Source organism: Cervus canadensis, chromosome 32 (assembly GCF_019320065.1).
Source record: "Cervus canadensis isolate Bull #8, Minnesota chromosome 32, ASM1932006v1, whole genome shotgun sequence".
Taxonomy (NCBI): domain Eukaryota; kingdom Metazoa; phylum Chordata; class Mammalia; order Artiodactyla; family Cervidae; genus Cervus; species Cervus canadensis.
The window spans coordinates 8,594,087-8,610,789 of NC_057417.1; the positions used below are offsets into that span (position 1 = coordinate 8,594,087).

Here is a 16,703-nt window from a genome sequence, read left to right on the forward strand (position 1 = left end):
TTAAAATGTAAGCAATTCAGTCCCAATTAATACAGAATTGCAAAGAGATGACAAATATCATTAGTGATAAATCACACTTGTAGAATCAAGGGATCAAAAATGTAACCCTGCCCATCTCAGAGTGAAGTCAGGTAAATTACCACCAAAATGTAATCAATAGAGTAGGTTTCTCAGGGGCCAAGAAAAGTGTGGTTACACATGCCTGATAGAAAGCTCTTATAAAAATTAGTTTCTGCTACGGTTACCAGAGGGGAAAGATGGGGGGAAGGGATAATTAGGGAGTTTGGGATGGACACGTACACACTACTGTATTTAAAACAAACAGCCAACAAGGACCACATGGAACTCTGCACAACAATATGTGACAATCTGGATGGGAGGGGAGTTTAGGGGATTCAGGGATACATGTGTATGCATGGCTGAGTCCCCTTGTTATCCACCTGGATCTATCACAACATAGCTAATCAGCTATACTCCAAGATAAAATGTGTGCATGCTAAGTCGCTTCAGTCATGTCCCACTCTGTGTGACCCCATGGACTGCAGCCCACCGGGCTCCTCTATCCATGGGACTCTCCAAGCAAGAATACTAGAGTGGGTAGCCATTCCCTTCTCCTCCCAACCCAGGTTGGATCGAGCCTGGGTCTCCCACATTGCAGGCAGATTCTTTATTGTCTGAGCCACCACGGAAGCACAATATAAGCTAAGAAGTTTAAAATTATTTTTAAAAGAAAGCTCTTATATGCTGAATTGTTTTTAAGCCATGTACTATCTATAAAAATGTTTGAGCCTCAATGGACTGCAAGTCTAGAAGATAACAAGAGAAACAGACATACTCAAAAACAAGATCAAGCAGTGAAAGTCATAAAAGCACTAAGTGTCTACGTTCTCTTCATCTTTGGGCTTAAATACAGAGCAATGGTGTATGTTTCATTCATCAGCTGCCAAATTCCCCACGAAGCGCCATCTCCTCCTGGCACATGTGATGTGCTATAACTCCCACTCTTTCACCTTTGGCAGGCATTGCTAATCAATCATGCACTCCGTCTGGTAGAACCTACTATTTGGACTCCTCATCAGCAGCATTCTACGCAGCCACTATCAATCAATCTGAGTTGACACCAGAGATTAAATAAGTTTCCAGTCGTTGGCTGTGTCCCTTCCGCTGGGCTTTCCAACCCTTCTCTAAGCACTTTCACCCAGATTGATAAGTACCTATAGGGTACAGAAAACCCACTGGGGAGCTGGTATCTAGTTGAAGCTTTGTCATTAGCTTGGCTATTTATTTACCTGGCCCTAGATGAAACTTGTCTGATCCTACCAGAGAGCTAGGAGACCGAGACAGGGATTAAAGGAAGAGTAGGAGGAAAGCAAATCTAAGAATGCAGCAGTAAGATGTGACACATCTATACAATGGAATATTACTCAGCCATAAAAAGGAATGCAACTGTGCCATTTGCAGAGACACGGAGGGACAGAGAGACTGTCATACGGAACACAGTTAAGTCAGAAAACAAGCATCATATGTTAATGCATATATGTGGAATCTAGAAAAACGGTACTGATGAACCTCTCTGCAGAGCAGGAAGACATAAAGAATGGACATGTGGACGTGGGGGATGGACTGGGAGGCTGGAACTCACATATATACACTACTCCTGCGGTGAGTGCTCAGTCATGTCTGACTCTCTGTGACCCCGTGGACTTTAACCCGCCAGGCTCCTCTGTCCACGGGATTCTCCAGGCAAGAATACTGGAGTGGGTTGCCACGTCCTTCTCCAGGGGGTCTCCCTGACCCAGAGACTGAACCTGCGTCTCCTGTGACTACTGCATTAGCAGATGGGTTCTTTACCACCGAGCGACCTGAGAAGCGCTCATATTACACTACCATGGCTAAGATAGATAGCTAGTAGGAACCTGCTATAAACAGGGAGAGCTCAGCTCAGGGTTCTGTGATGACCTAGAGGGGTGGGATGGCGGGGGAGGGAGGCCTAAGAAGCAGGGGATGTATGCGTACTTCGAGCTGATTCACTGTGCTGTACCACACTGTAAACCAACTGCATCCCAATTAAAAAAAAAATGCAAAAGAAGGCCAACTTGCTTTCACTGAATTCTGCACCCAGCCAGGATGCTAAGTCCTCTAAGTATATTAGCTCACTGACTTCCACCACCACCCCCAGAAAGCAGTTTCTCATATCCTCTTTGTTTAGCTGAGAACTTGAGCTTCTGAGAGGTTAGATAACCAGGAAGTGGCCAAACTGGGGTTTGAACCCAGCGCTTTGAAAATCCCAAGCGAAAGCTCTCAGCCCCTGCATTTATACCTGCAATTCTTCAGATAAACTTCTGAAGCCAGAAGGTACATATCAGACAAATAGCCTGATACACATCTCTAGCTTTTCACAGCGCTGGGTCACTTCTCAGCCCAGAATGCTACTGAGAGGCACGCCCAGCACCGCCCATCCTGTGTCATCCAGGTTCCCAGCCCATCGGAGGCTGGTTTAACTCCTCCCCACATCCATTTGAGAAGCGCTTCCCATTTTTAACACCTCCCCCCCCACCACCACCTTCGAATTTTCCTGAAATATATGAAAGAGGAAAGTACAGCTAACATCTCATTTTCAAAGTTGAGTAAAAGAGAAAGCATCAGTTAATCTGCAGACAGAATCTAAGAGGCAGGCACAGAGATCCCTCCTGGAGTTGAGAAGCTCTTGTCGACAAAAATAACTCTCAGCCATGCAGGGAAGTGAGGTGCTGACTGGTACCACGAGTGTTCTGATCATTGTGAAGGGCAGACCCATTGAGGACCTTGAGAGGAGACCACAGGATGAGTTGTTAGGGGGAATTAAACGCAGGGGTGCATTCTGTGATATAGTTGGCGTTGGCCTGGGCTATTTCTGTTCCACCGAGCACTCTATAACAATAATTCTCATAAACAGAGCTTCATTTACGTGTGAGACAGGCATTGAGCCTACCATGCGTTCAAGGTCTGCTTTTTTAAATTTAATCTTTTTTATTTTTTTTCTCTCCTGGACAGCAGCCCTAGAAGAAGCAGCATAGACTCATGGTTAGGAACTCAAGGCAGACCACCTGGATTTGAATCCCATCCTACACTGCCTACCTAGGTGACCTCTGGCACATTAGTTACCTCCTCCTTCCCTCAGCTTTCTTGTCTGTAAAATGGGGGTAGTATCCTAAAGGATCTTTATAAGGATCCAATCATATTAAGAAAGGCATGAAAACGTGTGTCTGGCATATCCAGTCACTGCTCTATCTGTGCTGGTTGCAATTCTTATCCACCTTCTCTTCTGGAAAAGAAGAAGTCCAGGTTTCCTTTAGGAACTTCATTCTACATTTGGTCCATGTAGGTCATTCAGAGGGGGCCCATCCTACTTCTGGTTGAGGGTGAGAGATGGACAAGGAGGGGACTGTTTTCTACAGCTCTGGGACTTGGTGCTAGGGTGGGCTAAGTCACGTCAGTCGTGTCTGACTCTTTGTGACCCCATGGACTGTAGCCCACCAGGCTCCTCTGTCCCTGGGATTCTCCAGGCAAGAATACTAGAGTGGATTGCCATGCCCTTCTCCAGGGGATCTTACCGACCCAGGGATCGAACCCAGATCTCTGATACTGCAAGGAAATTCTTTATCATCTGAGCCACCAGATAGCCCTAATCTGCTCTACCCCAACACACTAAGGGACTGGTGTGAAGCCAATAAGCATTTCTCAGGGGCTGTACTGACACTATTGGAAAAGAAGTTTTCTTTCCGTGGTAACCTCATTTGAAGTTTAGACCCCAAGATGAGTAATACCAGAAGAGAGCCCAATTTGACTGTCATAGGACCCAATGACTATCTTTTCTTTCTCTTTAAACTGGTTCAACTTGACTTTCTATTATGCAACAGAAGATGTCCTGATTAATATTATTATATTAACATTAATTTGTTCTCATTATTGAGTCCTCGATAATAATCCATACATAGCATGCATGACGTATCCCCATTTTCCCAAGGGTGTGACTGGGGATGAGAAAGCTGCGATTACATTTCTGAGATCTTGCAACAAGCAAAGAGCAGAACCAGGATCTATTTGATTCCAAAACTCTTTTGTACTTACATCATTTTTTTTAATTCACAAAGGAAAAAGATCGATCTTTTTACTGATATAGTTTGTTCATTTACCATGAACTTTATACTTGATCTTAGGCCCTGGTGGCTCAGACAGTAAAGAATCTGCCTGCAGTTCAGGAGACACAGGATGGGTCAGGAAGATCATCTGGAAAAGGGAATGGCTACCCACTCTGGTATTCTTGCCTGGAGGATCCGATGGACAGAGGAGCCTGGCAGGCTACAGACCATGGGGTCACAAAGAGATAGACATGGCTGAACGATTAACACTTAGCCAAAAGGCCGAGAAGCAATACCAGAAATCTTTTATAAAGTACAATCATAATTTCTATTTGACACTCTTCTGTTTATCATATAAAAGATGACAGAAACCACCACTGCCCTCAAATCTGAGGATTCCAATAGAAGATCTGAAGTGCAAAGCACTCAAAATCGTGGCATTAAACTAACAGAAGAACATGCGCCTTGCTCTTTCTGCAAAAATCCCCTCCATGATGCCATTCTCTTCTTATTTATCATTCCACTTTTCCCAGCTTTCCTCCATTTTAAAATTGTCACGCAGCAAAATTTGATGCAAGACATATTTTGGTGTGCAGCTACTTGGATTTTAACACATACATAGATTCATTTAATAACCAGAAAATCAGAATTCAAAGCAGTTCTATCACCTAGAAAACTCCTCTGTTACACTTTTGCAGTCACTACAACATTGTCTTTTGAAGTAAATTATATAGAAGTGAACAAAAATGCAAAAGATCTGTTGGCAGCCACCCCCCTCCACCATTTTTAGAGGAGGTTCTTCTCCAAAGTTCATTTCCATCCTCTCCTCTGTGAGGTTCTGAACATACAACTAAAGACACGGAGGTTTATCATCCCTTCTTTTGGCTGGTCCCCAAGTTTAAGTAAAACTGATGTTGGCGGACTCCACATCTAACTCAACTTTTGTCTCCAGCAGACAGCAAGAACAATGCAGGGTCTACTTGTAGCGGGCACATCAAGTCTTACCCAGATCTTGGCCACAAATCCATGCTGAGCAAAGGAGCTGAGTCCCTGAATGAGAGTGATGCTGACCCGTGTTAGCATGCCTGCCCTGAAGGCATTCTTCAGCAGGAGATGGTGGGAACAAGAGTGAGCGCCAAGCTCTGCCAAACCAACCACAGCTGGCGAGCGGCTGCAGACTCGTTTGGAAAGAGATCCTCGCCCAAGAGGAAAAAGAGCTCATAATCTGAAGAAGACTCCGAGTTTTGAGTATGAGGCATAAGATGCAGGAGGCGGCGCAAGAGAAAAGCCAAGCCACAGAGGTCAAGTCTCCGCTGGTGTCAGAGGACACGGCCCCACTCCTTGGCCAGAGACCAGCGCGGCCAGGGCTGACCAGCAGAGGTCTCAGCGCTCACGCATAAGCTGTGAGCAAGGAGATCCCACAGGGTCAGGGCACTGTGTCTCTGCATCTGATCCTTTCACACCATCCGATCCCCTTCCAGATACAACAGGCATCTTTCTCGAATAAAGGACAAACATCCCCGTGTGTCTAAGGCTTTCAGTGCCTGGTCCATGGTTGCTTTCCAGCCCCCTCTCAAGCCACAGGCCTCTATCCACTTCTTAAGACTTGTCATGCTTCTTCCCACAAACCTCCATCTCTGCACCCCACCCAGGAGTCTCTACCTTTTGTCCCTCTTCAATTGCAACTCAAATTATCAATCCCTGGGGATGCTATAATGTTCATTCCCACAGCTTTGGGGCATCCTGGAGTATCTTCCCGTGTAACGCATACATGCCATCAGCCTTCAACAAAGGACGTTTGGAGCAGAAAAGAAATACAATCTCCAGACACATTCTGTGAGTCTCGCCAAATGGCACTCACTGCAGCAGGCTTTGCTCCTCTCTGCCTTGAGGATCTCATTTCCGTCTTTAATGAGAAACTCTTCCATGACTGCTTCTCATTCTGGGAGAGCCCCTCTGGGTAAGGAGCGTGCCTTTCCCTCTGTCTTTGTTCTGCCTGTCAGAGCCCAGAGGACTAATCCCCTCCCACCCCTACAGCGAAATAGCACTGCTAAAAGAAAACCAACCCTGGTGACACTTCTGGGTTCATTTTCAACCTCACTGGCATCTAAGCCTCTGAAATCCAGGAGATTAATTTATTGTCCATGTTGATCAACTCCCTTACTCCTCATGGCAGCCAATAGTAGATAGAGATTTCAGCTGAGCAGATTCTGACATGTTCCTGGGTGAAGCCATCCATGACCCGTGGTTCAGTATCACCAAAACACGTGAGTAGGGTTGATAAACTCTCTCGCAAATCCAGACCATTCTCTTCATCTCCTGTGTGGCTCTAGTAGTTAAGACCCATGCCCTTTTGTCTGCACTCCAGCCTGGACCCCCAATTCCATCCTTGCCCGTTTCTGGTCAGCCTTGCAGGCGAGTAGAGTTTGAAACATCCCAAATGCAAACCCAAACTTCTTCCTTGACTGCAAACCCACCATTAGAAAATGGTGTTTCCTACAAATACAAATGATATTTGTAATCCATATGCAAACTTTTCCTTTATGCATCTGATTTTCATTAAATGAACTCAATCATTGTGTCCTTAACAGATTAAAGAATACTTTTAAAAACTGTAAGTAGATTGTTTTAAAAATAGCTTACTGACATAAAAGGACAGAGCAGGATCCTTTGTCAGAGAAAGAATGTAACCCTCAGTCAAAAGTAAAACAATCACTAAATTATAGCTACATAGTATCGATAGAATTGTTTGTCAAGGGTTATGGGTCTCTTGGTTAAAAAAGTAGAATAACAAATGTGCCCGGGTATTTGTGTTTGTTACAGAAACAAACAAAAAGCAAACAAGACTCCAAACTATGTCTCCTTGATGTAAACCCAAGGTCTGAGAAATAACTGCCAGGAGAACAACGGTATCATTCCTTCACTAAGTGATCCGACCTGCAGACCCCACCATCCATCATCTGAAATCTGAACGTCACACTTGGGCAATGCTGGACCTCAGGAAACATGGTCTTCCTTGGCCAAACATCTTTAACGGGTTTTTGTTTGTTTCTGTTTCTTGTGGGTGGGGGTCCTCTGCACCCCACAGCATGTGGGATCTTAGTTTCCCAACCAGGGAATGAACCCATGCTCCCTTCATTGGAAAAGCTCGAAGTCTTAACTACTGGACCACCAGCAAAGTCCCTACCAAACATCTTTTAAAGGAGGTCACCTGGCATTCCACCCAGACCCACTATTTTTTTTTCAGGGTCCTGGCTGATATCAGCTTGTTCTAATCAAAGCCTTCATCCCCTGCACACCCACACCTGGCCAGGGCCAGTCTCCGCGGGTCCATCTCTGTATTCTGTCCCCTCTCTCTCCTTTCTCCCTCATGGCTCCCTCTTTGGCTGAGTTAGCCACCCAAAGCTTCAACTACCTCCTTGGTGCCGTATAATTCTGCCCCCATTCAGCAAGGCCATGCCCTCCCTTACTCTCTCTTTCACTGGGAGGGAGATGGACGCAAGGCCCTAGTCCACCGGTGTAATAAACAACACTCTCCTTGACACTCTACCTACTCACTGAGCCAGTCTCCCTTCTGGCCACTCTTGGAGATGCACATTGGACCGTGATCTCCCCTAAAGATGTCACCTTCTTCTCCACCTCTGTGTCTTCGTCTCTGCTGTCCACTCTGCCAAGACAGCCTTCAGCAGACACTGCCCGCCAGGGGCATTACACACACCAGACCTCTTCCTCATCCATGAGACTCAACTTGTACATTTCAAGTCTTGCAAGTCTCATGACTCTTTTCTGAATATATGTTTTATCTAGTTGGCACAGTGATTCAAAACTCAGTAGGATGCTTATATTAACACCCAGATTTCCAAACTGGCTGAGAAAGAGACAGAACTGAACACGCCCTCCCGGCACAGTAGCCCCCACGCAGGGGGCCCCTGCTCTTGAGCTCAAGGCCGCCCGACACGCCATGCAGTCAGCCCCCTACAAACGGGCCTTCAAGTTGCAGACTTTCAAAGACGCGAACGGGTGTTTCATCAGCGTCAGGAGTGAGTGAAATCGCACCGCCCTCTCCCATGTTGCTGACGGTCCTTCAGCTCTGCCATCTCCCACTCCCCTCCCTCCTCCAGGCAGTAACTTTTCTTGCCTGTTCACTCGATTCCAACCCCGGTGTGCCAGCTCTTGGACTAGACTACTGTATTTTTCAAGATACTGTATTATACGATTAAAAATGTTTCCTTATTTTTTGTGTTTGCTTTTTTATGTATTATTTGTGTGAAAAGTATTATAAACCTATAACAGTACAGTACTATATAGTCAATCATGTTAGTTGGGGACTTAGGCTAACTTTGTTGGAAATAGTGAAGTGAAAGTCGCTCAGTAGTGTCCGGCTCTTTGAGACCCCATGGGCTATACAGTCCATGGAATTCTCCAGGCCAGAATACTGGAGTGGGTAGCCTTTCCCTTCTCCAGGGATCTTCCCAACCCAGGGATGGAACCCAGGTCTCCAGCATTGCAGGCAGATTCTTTACCAGCTGAGCCACAAGGGAAGCCTAAGAATACTGGAATGGATAGCCTATCCTTTCTCCAGGGGATCTTCCTGACCCAGGAATCGAACCAGAGTCTCCTGCATTGCAGGCAGATTCCTTACCAACTGAGCTCTCAGGGAAGCCCAACTTTGTTGGACTGGCAAATAAATTGGACTTACGAACACACTCTCAGAATGGAACTCGCTTGGATGGAAGGGGTTTACTGTTTTCCCCTACAATTACCCTCTGTCTCACTTCACTAATGTGTGATTCCTGCCTGGATACAGCACAGGTGACTTCGTTATTTCCTGACTTCAGCCAAGCATCTCTACTTCCGTAAAACATTCCCAAGGTCGACTAGGTCCTACAGGCTGCCCATTTCTCTGAGCCCCCATAACACCTTCCAGGGGGCTCACTGCTTTAAAGACAGCTCATTATCAGTGATACAGAATGTCTGTGGGTGTGGACCCTAGCAAAAACAAAAGAGAAAAGTAGGTGCGACTGACTCAGTTCTCATTCCGTGCCAGGCACTATACACATGGCTTTGCAGTATTATCTTATCACGGCCTCAAATCAACGTTCCAAGTGGATTTTATTATCTCCAGTTCACAGATGGAAAAATGGATTCTGATTCGAAGCACGAAAGGCTCTCAAGGTCAGGTCACGGAGTCGCTACGTGAGAGAACTGGGATTAAAGTCCAGGACTTTGGGCTCCCCTGTTGGCTAAGATCGTAAAGAATCCGCCTGCAGGGACTTCCCTAGTGGCCTAGAGGATAAGAATCTGCCTGCCAATGCAGGGGACACGGGTTCGATCCCTGGTCCAGGAAGATCCCACATGCCTCGGAGTAACTAAGCCTGTGTGCCACAACTACTGAGCCTGTGCTCTAGAAACTGTGCTCCTCAACAAGAGAAGCCACTCCAATGAGAAGCCCTCACACCACAAGGAAGAGTAGCCCCCGCTAGCTGCAACTACAGAAAGCCTGCACAGACAGCAATGAAGACACAGCACAGCCAAAAATAAATAAATTGATTTAAAAAAAAAAAAAAAAGAATCCGCCTGCAACGCAGGAGACCTGGGTCGGGAACATCCCCTGGAGGAGGAAATGGCAGCCCACTCCAGGATTCTTGCCTGGAGAATCCCATGGACAGAGGAGCCAGGCGGGCTACAGTCCATGGGTCGCAAAGAGTCAGGCACGACTGAGCAGTTAACACTTCCATTGTCCCAGCTCCAGAGTATAAGTGGTTTTAATGGTGGTTCTCTGTTAATGCCAGCTGTGAGCACAGAAATTTTAATCCTTGCACAGATGCTGCGAGAAGAGCAAAACTAGGAACCACACCAGGTCTGTTGGAAACTGAAGCCAGAACTGCATCCTGCTGCCATCATCTCTTGCCTGCAAGACCAGAAGAAATCCTGGTAGTTACACGGCCAGGTCCCAGGGGCACTCCAGAAGGTCAGGCTTCACGAAGCTTTGATAAATCTCCACCATAACTCAGAGCTAAATGTAGGCATCAAAAGGGAGCCCCAGATTGAAGACTAGACTATTTACCTGGCAATGGGTGAAGATACCAGTCCAGGTACAAATGCATCAGTTGGAAACGGCTATTCTTGTATTTTACACATTTAATTCCCTTTAGTGTGTCTGTAAGGCGGTATGTGGAGCTTCCCGGGTGGTGCTAATGGTAAAGAATTTACTTGCCAATGCAGGAGACATAAGAGACATGGGTTTGATCTCTGGGTTGGGAAGATCCCCTGGAAAAGAAAATGGCAGCCCACTCCAGGATTCTTGTCTGGCGAATCCCATGGACAGAGGACAGGCGGGCTATGGTCCATAGGGCCACAGAGGCAGACACGACTGGAGAGACTTAGCACGCACAGCGCGAGGCACATATAGCATCAGGGCTAGGAATACAGTTTCAGAAATGAGAATCTCTGAATTCACATCCTAGCCTGTGATGTAGCTCGAGTGGTCTTGGGCAAATCTTTTAACCTCTCTGAGTTTCCTTGTTTTCACGTCGTATAATGGGGATAACGAAGGTCCCTGGTATATTAGCTGTTGTCAGTATTTGGCGGTACTTCAGGATGCCTGATCCAGGCTAAGTATTGAAACAGGAAATGCTCCAAACTCCCAGCACGCACCGCGGCACCACAGCATCACCACTCACGCAGCACAGCTTTGCTCGGACCCAATCTGAAACTCGCCTTAACTTTGAAGACCTCTCAAACTTCTTCCATGCAATTTTGTATCAGATGGAAAACTGTGTAGCCTCGCCAAGCCAGGCGGTAAGTGAGGAGAGAAAGCCCTGTCGGTGTTTATAGCCTTTGACAAATGGGCTCTCATCTTCTCCTGACAGTCTCTCCCCCTGGCTGATCCATCAGTTTCTGTTCTCATCACCTGGACCTTGGTCCTCATAATAGTACTGAAATTCAGATGGATTTTACACCACAAATAAAAATGAACTTAAACTCCTCCGTTTCCCACCAGCAACGCAGGTTGTGTAAAGTCAAACGCAGAAGGTTTTGCAAGACCGGGCAGCCACCCAGAGAGATGCATTACCTGGCATCACCTTGGCTAAACCTGTTTTAGCTCCGTGGCCCTGACATGTGGGAGGAGATCTTTTGAGCTCCACTTCCCACTTAGAGGGGGAAAAAAAAGAATCTACCAGCTTTTCAGATCTGCCTGTGACATCCTCTGGGTGATTTTTAGGAAACAGCCAGGAAACCATCCAAGCGCGGGGCCCAGACTCAGGGTCGCTGCTCACGGCTGGGCTAGAAAGCAAAAGAGAAGTGGAAAATGAAACCACACTCCAGTACACACCATGAATCCCTCCATAAACAAGCGGGCAGGCTTCTCCAAGAGACAATTAGCTCACCGTCTGCCGATGGAAAAGAGGTGGCTAGGATACAGAGAAACTGAGAAATGGAGAGCAAAAAAAAAAAAAGATTCTCTCCTTCTGTCAACAGCCTCAGATGGAGCCCAGACCGTACAGACCAGGGAGAGTGGTTTCATGGCTCTTCATTAAGATGAGGGCTCTCTCCACCTCTTGAAACTCACCATTTATCTCCCATCATTCTATCCGGTCTAGGATCAAGGGGAAAATGACTCATCTCAAGGTAAATGGCCCTACCGAGTGGGAGAGATGGGATGAGACACGAAACTAGCGCTCAGTGGCCCAGTCGTGTCTGACTCTCTGCGACCCCACGGACTGCAGCCCTCCAGGCCCCTCTGTCCCTGGGGTTCTCCAGGCAAGAATACCGGAGCGGGTTGCCATGTCCTCCTCTGGGGGATCTTCCCGACCCAGGGATCGAACTCACATCTCCTGCGTTACCAGGTAGATTCATTACCGCTGAGCCACCTGGGAAGTCCCCAGGGACCCTACTAGACACTATCGAAGGCTTGAGATCTTCCGTTTTCTAAAATTCTTCTGTCAAGAAGATACTCAACAATACGTCACACGAACACGCAGATGGAAGCACACAAATATATCCCTGTATACAGAATATAGGGAGGAGAGGTAGCCAAGGAGGAAGGGAGGTGAAAGAAAAGGGAGACAAGGAAAAAAGGAAGCAATTCCTGGGAAGCCATCTAGCCCAATGCGTATCACGTTAAGCTTTCCTAACTAAAGGCAATCGAGCTTCAAAGAAAATGCTGCTAGTTCTCCTCCAGAGCTCTCGGCATTTCGTAAAAATCCACCCAGGGCCAAGGGGCTGTCTCTTAAGAGGCCGGCTGACTTATTATTTTGGCAACTCTGTCATCTCCTGTCATTTCAATTCCACTTTATCAAATTACTGATTTTGCCAGAAGCATTCGGAATGGATAGAGGGGGATGTGCGGGCATGTGTGCGTGCACACACACACACACACACACACACACACACTCATGCAGGAGAGAGTGTCATCACTTCAGTTGTGCAATTTCATAATTACACGTCAGGGTGACAGAAGTACCCACACGGCATCCTAGACAGGGCATCCTAGATGCCGGGGCAGCCGTCTGCCTCCATGACCTCACGCCCCATCTCTGGCTGGAGGGTTGGGGCTGGCGCTTCTCCTGAGGGTGCGGGACACTACCCCTCCTCCAGGGGGACTAAATTTCACCTCGACTTTCCCACTGAGAGACAGGACCCTGAGCGGCAGAATTACCTTCTGCATCTCACCCCACTTCCAACCACATTAGGACATCCAGAGAAGGGACAACCCTGATGTGAGACTCACAAACATTAAAAAAAATAAAAATAAAAAAATCAGAACAGCACTCAGAGGAAGAAAAAAGAAAAATCCTTCTCTTGAACAAAGGGAGTAAAATGCCATGAGAGTGTAAGACGGCAAAAGGTGGAAGAAGGCATGGTGGTGGGTGTGTTGCTAGGAGTCACCACCAGTTGAATACAGTCAAAGGTTTAGTGAATTCACATGTCATCACGAAACACAGCAGGGCCTTATGGACCCTCCCTCCCATGTCCTCCACCTACTTTTTGTCTGCAGAACAACTTTAGTCAAAGAATACATTTAATCAGAGAAGTGAGAAAAGGCAGAAGCAAAGGAAAACAGTCAAACAGGACCAAACAATACGAGTTTGTCATTAAGCAGAGTCAAGGACCTTTAGTTCCTTCTCAAGGGCAGAAAATAATACTGAGTCATGACCTGTGAGCGGTTTTGCAGATACTGAAACCCCCATCTGGCGGAAAAAGTTAACTACCTGATAACCAATGTGCAGCCATGATAGGAGTCGCCATAATTTTGAGAACTGGCCTCCAGGAAATGGGAACAAACTGGCGCTGGAACTGAAGACTAACCTGAAACAATCGCGATGACACAGCCACCGCTGGACCCATTTCAAGAGGACTGACTGTCAGGGCTGACTGTACTATTTCTGACTTTACCTCCCCCTCTCTGCATATGGACCCCAAAACTCCCCTTTAAAAGGTCCTGCCCACTGATCGTCCCCGAGGAGCTGGCCTTTGGGCATGCGTCCACCCTCACCCCCCGCCCCGCCAGCTGCCGTCCTTGAAATAAAGCAAACCTTTCTTTCCACCAACCGCGCCTCTTTATTGGCTTTAGAATGGCAAGCAGCCGGACCCCTCTCTTTCAGCAGCAGTCACGTGTGGTCAGGGCTGGAAAACAGCAGGTGAGCCCTCCAGACACGAGGCTTCATGAAGTGCCCGACTCAACCCAACTGCCCGTGACAGGGAAGAGGAACTTCAGTGTGTGCGTGTGAGTCTGATACGCTTCTTTGAGAACAGCTGAAGTTACACACAGAATGATCGCCTCTGACTTCTTCCCACCAGTCACCACTAGAGAGCACCCATGGACGTGGGGAGCACTATCGTCATGAACCGTGAGCCAAAGGCGGTTTGGCTGCTAGAGTGGAGTGTGCGACCAGCTTACACGGCCCCCAGAGGTTATCCTCCTTGTTCACTTATCTTGCTGGCGATGGAACTGATGCTGTTTCGACAGCATCAGTCCTTCTGGAATCTTTCCAACACGGCTGGCAAAGAAAGTAAAACAAAAAACAAACCAAAAAAGTAGACACAAACAGGTTTATGAATTCCATTAACATCCAAGGGAAGGACTTCCCTGGTAGTCCAGTGATTTAAAGAATCCGCCCGCCAATGCAAGGGACACAGGTTCAATCCCTGGTCCGGGAAGATTCCACATGCTTCCGGGCAGCTAAGCCCGTGCCCCACAGCTACGGAGTCTGCACTCTAGAGCCCCTGCTCCACGAGAGAAGCCGGTGCATGAGAAGCCTTCACACCGAAGGGGCAGCAGCCCCCACTGGCCACAACCAGAGAAAGCCCAGGCGCAGCAACGAAGACCCAGCCCAGGCAAAATAAATAACTAAGTAAATAAATCCCAAGGAAGCGATCCTGAACTTTGGAAGCAGGGCAGGAAACATGCTCTCTCATGTGGTGAGCAGAGTCCCTGGGAACATATTAAAAAAAAAAGACGGGGAACACCTCTTCCACCTAAATTCCATTTGCCCAACTCACAACAGGCACGCCGGCAGACACACCGGTTTGTCAACATGCAGCGAACGCCAATATGAATTGTAACACCTTTGCCTGCAAACTAGACAAGACTCAACTGGAACTCAGCTCAGATCATCAGGCTCAAATTTAAGCTACGGTATCATCCCTCCTTTCAAAGTATGGAGATTAACCCTCTTTAAGATAATGCATGGTGCCTGTCTTCTATAAAAGCAAATTTTGTTTTGAGAAGTCCTCACGACCTTATTAATCAGCAGATGACTGAGCTAGCACAAAATCAGGGCTGAAAACCTCTGCTTGAAATAATAACTGCCTTCAACAATCATGATACAGTCGCAGAGAGAAGTATCTTTCAAAACTGTAGAACGGTGTCAAAAGTAGCCAAGAGATATGGACCCTCAATCCAGTTACTTGACCTTTTTTATTTTTAATCCAAGGCATTAAAGGTAAAATTTGATCTGCTTGGACGCACTCCTCCATGGAAACTTCTGTGAACTCTTGTCAATAAAAGGAGACCGAAAATATCAAAGGAAAGAACAACTGTCTAGTGGTTGCCTGTCCTGAGCGGGTCCACACAGTGAAACAAGAAGATAAATGGGGGGAAAACTCTAAGATACAAAGCAAATGACCTCCCTTTCCTGCACGGCCCCACAAAACATCAGGAGAATAAGTTTATACCGTAGAAAGTCACTGCTCATGTGACTATGTCATAATAGGAATCAGTACAGGCTCTTTTCCAAGCCAAAATGTATAGATCAGATATATATACATATATACATATATTTACCTATAAATCAGATATATTTATTTTCAGAGGCACACCCTAAAAAGCCCAAGAATATACTTTCTTCTGCTATATATGCAATGCTCTAGTAATTACATTACACAATCTTCAGTGAACTTGTCAGATCTAACTCAGATTGCAAAGAAAAAAAAAAAAAAAACAATAGTTTTAAAACGCGATTGGCTTTAAGTGTCTAAAACCAGCACGTGAGTCACCTTTGCAAGCCGTCTTCCAGCAAGGCATACCTTCAACACTTGGGTTTAAATCACAGAGATCTTGTTTTGCTTGAAACCAAAAGGATGAAAAATATAGACTTACCTTTCTGTCCTCTATTTCCACACAAGTATTGCAGTCTGCTTTGATATCCTGAGAGGAGGAGAAAAGAAAGAGAGAGAGGACAGGAGTCAGACTTATGGTCAGAAAATGTTCAGCGGTGTCGTTGAAATGCCCTTTAAAATAATAAAAAGCTCATGCTCCTGACGGTTGTTTCTCGAGCCATTGCCCTTTATAGCGCTTTTTAGAAGTATATGCCCTGCTGTTTGCATTAGAGACATATGGATGCCATAGCTAAGCTTTACTGCATGCAGATGTGGGGTGAAGGCAAAGTTATGGATCAGAAGTCACAGCAAAGGGAAATGGATGGCTCATAAAATGATGCTCCCACCTCAGACACCTTTCCTTATATCAGCAGAGATTGCCCTTAGTGGGAATTAGTGTCTCTTGCCCACTCCAGATTTGGGACAGTCAAATCCAGCTTTCTTCAACTCAAAATCATCACTGTCTGTTTTTATCCCTCCTTCCATCCATCCATCCATGCATCCATCCATCCATCTGTCCAGTCATCCATCCAACTGGTCCATCATCTGTCATCCATCCATCCATCCACCATCCATTCATACATCCATTATCCATCCATCACCCATCCATCATGCATCCATCCACAATCCAGCATCCATCCATCCATCCATCTAAATACCATCCTTCTATTCATCTATATTTGTCACATACCTACTTCTTATGCATTTTTCTTGTTGCTTTGGCATGTAAAGGTGACAAGAAAAAAAACATGGTTTCAGCCCTCAAGGAACTCCCAAGTTACACAAAACGGCACATACACAAGCAATTGTGATACTCATTTACTCATTCAAAAGATATACATTCAGCACCTATTTCTTGCCAAGTCTTGCTCTAGGCACGGAAGACCCAACATACAAAACACAGGAAGGTCCTGCCCTAATGATGCTCACATTTTGCTGGAAAAGACAGAAAGCAGAAAAGAAACATCAATAATGTTT

General features: G+C 46.3%; 1 protein-coding gene across 14 annotated transcripts in view; it reads right to left on the reverse strand.

Annotated features, from left to right (window-relative positions):
- The window catches only part of RBFOX1 (RNA binding fox-1 homolog 1), a 2,068,635-nt gene that overhangs the window by 1,072,321 nt on the left and 979,611 nt on the right, over window positions 1-16,703 (reverse strand). For all 14 annotated transcript variants that reach the window (XM_043455516.1, XM_043455518.1, XM_043455526.1 and 11 more), the window contains one exon: window positions 15,727-15,774. In XM_043455516.1, the coding sequence (XP_043311451.1) occupies window positions 15,727-15,774 (48 nt within the window). The remainder of the gene's footprint in view (window positions 1-15,726; window positions 15,775-16,703) is intronic.